The 6,000-nt window shown below is 34.2% G+C and overlaps 1 protein-coding gene across 1 annotated transcript; it reads left to right on the top strand.

Annotated features, from left to right (window-relative positions):
* Window positions 1-4,342: 4,342 nt before the first annotated feature.
* LOC132205097 (uncharacterized) lies at window positions 4,343-6,000 on the top strand. The gene is made up of 5 exons (XM_059633966.1): window positions 4,343-4,514; window positions 4,859-4,946; window positions 5,008-5,117; window positions 5,172-5,328; window positions 5,383-6,000. Exons 1-5 carry the CDS (start codon window positions 4,440-4,442, stop codon window positions 5,508-5,510), a joined length of 558 nt encoding a protein of 185 aa, XP_059489949.1. The 5' UTR covers window positions 4,343-4,439; the 3' UTR covers window positions 5,511-6,000.

Genomic DNA, 6,000 nt, shown 5'->3' on the forward strand with positions numbered 1-6,000 from the left:
GTGTCTTCTTCTTTGAAAAGGAACTTGTGCCAACAATTTTGATACATATGCGATTGCAGGTCGAGTTTGAACTCTGGCTTCACATTGTAAAACACACGACACAATTTTCTCATCCGCAAGCAATTACACGGTGCAGATGATTCAAATTCAAATGGGTGCTGAAAGGAACGCGGGAGGTTTGGTTTTGGCAGAGGGAAATAAAAGAGGAGCTCATTAAAAAAAAAATAAGAACACACAGAAGGAGACACTCGACTTAATAACAAAACAGGACATCATTATGGTGCGCCTCTCGAATTACCTCTCGGGCGTAATACTTTGTAGAGCGTGTTAAGTACTACTGCACTCGCACACAAAGTCACAATGCGCAGAAGCACTCCACTCAAAAATCGCAAATTAAAAGCACTGGAGGTATATAATAATTAGAAAGATATTGAGAGACCTGACGGAGTCTTCTTTCTTTTTTAGATCGTTTGCTTCCTTGACGATTCTTGTGAAAATCCAATTATACTCGAGTGTTCCAGATCGGGACCTATAACGACGGGGTTTATTATTTATTTGATTTTTTTTTTAATTAGAATTTTTCCGTCATGACGTCGTCTCATTTTTGCAAGTCACACAAAAACTTCCCAATGAGGCGGCGAACCTCATTAATTACGGCAGATCAAATATTTGACTTTTTCCCCAGGCTCAGAGAAAATGATAATTTCAACGTGCACTTTTTCTCCTTTACCGTTTTCTTTTAACTTTTTCCGACGCTCCGTATTTCAATTTCGCATTCGCTATTTTAGGACTTGTCGTCTCCGGTATATTATAATTTATAATGTACACACAATAATAATATCCACTCTCTTCCTGCGTATTTGTAGACGCGAGTCTGCAAATTAAAAAAGTTGTTCGTGTAAATAAATTGAAAAATTAATCAGTCGCGAAAAAGTTTGGCCGCCGCGAAAAGTTTGCACTGCTGCTGAAGGAAGGAGAGACTTTCGTTCCGCCGCTGTCAGTGATATACAAAAAATGTTAGCTTTGCTTTCTAATTAGAAAATGATGTTGTCCTAAAGTGCGCGTCTTCAAAAAGAGTTGGAAAAATTCTCCAAAGTAGTACATATTTTGAATATCTACAATTTCCTGGAAACACTTAAATTTAATTAAAATAAAACTGGATGTATGATTGTAATGACTCAAACTTTAGAAACATGCTACAATAAAGTATAAATTATTTTTGGAGCCTGATTTATAGATTTTTTCTTCATCGTTTTTTTTTCGGAAATATTGAAGAAATTTATCGTTTTTGTGATTTAAATTCTTTTTCTTATGAAAGCCAAGTGCTCAAAGGTGCAATTATTAAATTTATTATTTTTCCAATAATAACATATACAATCAAGTAAGAAAATTAAACCTATTTCTTTTGACACTCATGAAGTCATTTTTTCATTTTCAAAATTCAAATTCATGCAACTCTTAAAAATTAAATGTTTTTAGTGATGAAGAGTTTAAAAGTTATGGTGCCATGAAATATAATATTATTAATAATGGGGAAGTGAGCACAACACAGCAAATAAAAATGGGGTGAACCTTTCTTCTTCTTCCCTTCACTGGAATTCCTGCCACATCCAAATTCAGTATTCCAGCACGTCCCTTTCGTTTTTCCTTCGCTGAAAAGGTTGCACCCTTTCTCTTTCTTTGCCCTCGACGCCTAATTCCGTTCAAAAGTCGCGGGTATATTTATTGAAGCAAATATATTTTGCGTCTGTCCCGCGTGTGCGAACCGAGCCGCCACCGCCGCACCACTTGTCTCTTGATCTTTTATTTCGGCCGGGGTGTGTGTTGTGAATTCCAAGTGGCCCATATTGGAGGCGCACAACATGGGACGTCTGCTTCGCCTTGCACGAAAACGCCACGCGCTATAACTACTCTTGTCACCAAACAATGAAATGCGTGACAACGACGAAAAGAGAAGTCAGTCGTTATTTTCGAATCCATTTCCGCGATGCACCGTCGTCCAAATCAAAAGCAACACACTTGCTGACCGAAAATCCTTCTCTTTAATAAATATTCCGGAAAGCCGCCCCTGCTCTTTGATTCGCTCTCCGCTAGTCGGTCGGTCGGTCAGAAACGTGCAAAATCCCTGCCGGAATTATTTATTTATGTGTTATGTTATAGCTATGCACTCTACCATATCTCTTAGTTTGACCTGAAAGGTTATTTTGGATGCGATCGAGAGAATAGCTCAAATTGAAGTTGATTTCGCTATAGGATGCAGATCTAACGTGATAGGATTTTTCATTACGTTTTATTTTTTTTATAAAAAAAGGCTGTAGTTAAGTACTTTTTTTGAAATTTTTATTATTATTTTAAAATTAGATATTGTAATAACTTTTTTTTTTTTTTTAACAAAATGCAATGTTTTTTCTGGTTTAGTGTTCAGAAGTTCAGAGTGTTGATATTAAAAATGACTTGAATTTATATTATATATTATTTTATCAAAGAAGTTCAGACTTTTATGTTTGTTAAGTTGAAGATTGAAATTCCTAAAAAGAGGAATATTATATGTTTAAAAAAAAAACTAAATAATTTAATGTAAAAATTTGATTGAATCAATGCGGACAAATGAACAGCAGTTGTTGTAAATGTACGGAATAAAAAAAAATTGTGGATACATTTATTTGCAACGAATTTTTAATATATTTAATATGTGTGTATTTTTCATTCAGGTTTTTGCAATTGCTCTCAGAAACAATCAAGAAAATCTATCGTCAAAAACACACATACATATTTCGTGCAAATGAAATAATGGAAACGGGTGCCCTAGCAGTGGAGTGGTATGGTCAGGGGGTGCTGAAGGGAGGTCGAGCGCGTGTCACTTGCGAGAGTGCGGACGGGTGGCAGGAAAAGTTTTGGGACGGTTAGGGAAGCATGTGTGCGTCCAATAAATACAAGACGACGCTCTGGCTGCTGATGCTTTTCAATCAGCGGCGCCCATTCAAGTTAGTTGCACCCCGAACCAAACTGGTCAACAACTGCCGCTGATTAGCTTGTTACCCACCATAAATCGGCGACGCACGTTCAGATTTTTCCTCCCTCTGCTCTTTTTTTCCCGAGAGCAGTACCGAGAGCGAACCGAAATGGAAAAGTGCTTTTACGAGATATAAATTTTCTGCAAACTTTTTACGGCGACGCAGTAAAGGCGAAAATCACACCGGAGGCAGAAATTACCAGCATTTTTTTTTTTTTAATAATGAGACAAAAGTTTAAAAAAGAATTAAACTTTTTTATAATTTCACGTCCCAATTTGTTACAAAACGCTAATATTGCGATATATTAGATTTTTGGGATGGGTTAATTGATTATTTGGACAAAATAGCACCACCACTGTCAATAATTTAACTTTAACTTCCCATCCGCGGCACCAACTTCTAATACACGCTAATAAAATACATTTGAATAGCATAGTACATACATCATAGTTTTTATATTTTTCTTACTTATATTTAACTGATAATCCAAGCTAATCCTATATTTACCAAGATAAAAAATAAACTTAATTGTATTTTTTAATATTGAATTTGAGTTATAACTATGTCCAGGGTAAAAATATTTGATTAGCTCAATTCATTATAATTTAACTTCAGAAATACAAAAGTCGATAAATGACATCCATAATGTTAAATCAATTGGCGTTTCTCTCATTGAAATCACAGCCAATTGTAATGGAATAAATTATATTATTTACGGTCCATAGGTGTCCGGTAGATGGAGCATAAAACTGTGGTTTTCAACTCTATCGTCCGTATCTAGATAGCTCCCGGGAGCCAAAACTATCATTATAATTGAGGAGAGAGGAGAGGAGCCTTGTCCAAAACAACCATGACGTCATCCAGAGAACCCGAATGAATTGAAAAAAAAACAAGCTTTTTATTTTACTGAACAGTTTGATTACTATTATATAAAAAAATACTTATGCACTTTGATCTTTTTTACTGGAATGCACCAATCAGTTAAAAAGCATTTGCTACGCTTTTGAGAAGTGCTTAAAGCAAATTAAAAATCTAAAAATTTGTTGATTATAAAACTATTTGAGAAAAACCAGCATGCCTGACTTGCCGCTTAATTTGTTATTAATATAATTTAATTTACTTATTATGATCAATATTATAATTGCCAATAGTCTTATAATAAAAAGTTTCACAGTTTTTATTACAAAATGATTATTTTAAATAATATTATGTTGTTCTGCCGGCGCACTGTGTTTCACATTATTGAAAATTCGGACAAGCAGTGGCGATCTAATGCGGAGTCGTGGCACCGCATGCTGGCCCCTACCATATTTAGATGGGCGCGGCGACACATCAAAGCACGAGAGAGAGAAGCGTCACGAAACTTTGCATTATTACTAAAAGTTCAAGATTTCTGCTAACACAGAGCATATCAACTTTTGAAAAATGAGATTTCCAAGGAAGTATTACTTTATACTTGAGGATCGTCATGTAGCAGTCATGCAGGCCGTTTATGATCTGGTGAAAAAATTTGAAATATAAGCATGCACAAACACAACAGAGCAGCATATTACGCCCTGCTCTATGCAAATTTTTGAATGCACGAGAAAAATCAATTTAATCATTACCAAAAAATTTAGCATTACGAGCACCAAGAGTCATCTCTACTCTTACTTTGTTCAGAAAATTGATTTACCTAAATGTTGAACATAACAAGATTTGCGATTTATAATTATTGTTCCTTTAACATGAAGTGATATAATTATTTTTACAATATTTACAAATCGTTAAAAAGTTATTTAATAAAAAAGTAATATAACAAAGCTTAATAACGTAAATTTTTACTTAATTTGAATTGTTTCCAGATTATAGGCATTCCTTTGATGATGGCGACAGCTATGCTTATAATTATAGACCAGAACAATCCTGAAATAAAGGCCAAAATCATAAAATGTAATTGATAAATATTTAATTTTTCTTGACGGATATTTTTTCTTATCTGCTAATTTTTAAGGCTTTAGCAACGACGAGGAGGCTGAAATGCCAAATCTTGGATATGATATGTTCATCCATGGATCGATAAAGATATTGGTTGATATATTAATGTCAATAGCTGTCCTCAAGGTAGACACTTCCAGAATAAAAATTTAAAACTTTTCACTACAACTCTCTTCACAGAAAAAATGCAGAGTGCTTATCCTGCCCTGGCTCATATACGGCATCGTGGAAGTTTTAGGGAATTTCTATGTTTATTCCATCTTCACTCCTGCTTTACACACCCTTGGAGGTGCCCAGGTGGTAACAATTTTCTATGCCACTATTACATGTCTCGTTGGTAAGTGATTTTCTAATTATTGAACGCCCAGTCTCACTTTGCTTTTGATTTTAGTATTCTTTGTGTACCACTATTGCGCTGTGCTCTCATGCTACCATCAAATGGGAAAAACCGTCATCGGCCGAGAAGCAGAGGAATTGCAAGCAATGCATGCAGGGGAATCATACCGTGAAAACAAATAGCAAATTTATGTTCATGATATATTTTAAAATTATATTTTTAAATAAAAATTCATTTATGGTTTCCTATTCATATTATCGCATGTCCAGGTAATACTGTTTTCTAAAAATATTTTAACAACTCACGCTACTGTTGAGTCTTTTCCAGTATATTTTTTTATTACTTCATTCCCAAAAGTCAAATTAAATTTGCCAAATTGTCTCAACGTCATAGATTTTTATTTAATTTGCATCGCTTTTAAAGCTCTTCATGCTGAATAAATATGGTACTGGACAATATTTACTTAAACAATTTTATTGTTTACTTTGAAAAATCTGTGAGCTTTGGTAAGGCTGCTTTGAGTATTTATATATAGTTATTAGTTTTTTGTTACAACGGGTAATTCCTATATTGTGTAAATTGAAGAGTAATTTATATATTTTTCTGTATAATATAAAGTGTGGCTGCAAATTAAATTGTAAATTAAAATAATTTTCATCCGTTATATTAAAA

This window comes from Neocloeon triangulifer, unplaced genomic scaffold (genome assembly GCF_031216515.1).
Source record: "Neocloeon triangulifer isolate White Clay Creek 2 clone unplaced genomic scaffold, ASM3121651v1 ptg000002l, whole genome shotgun sequence".
NCBI classification, from domain to species: Eukaryota; Metazoa; Arthropoda; class Insecta; order Ephemeroptera; family Baetidae; genus Neocloeon; species Neocloeon triangulifer.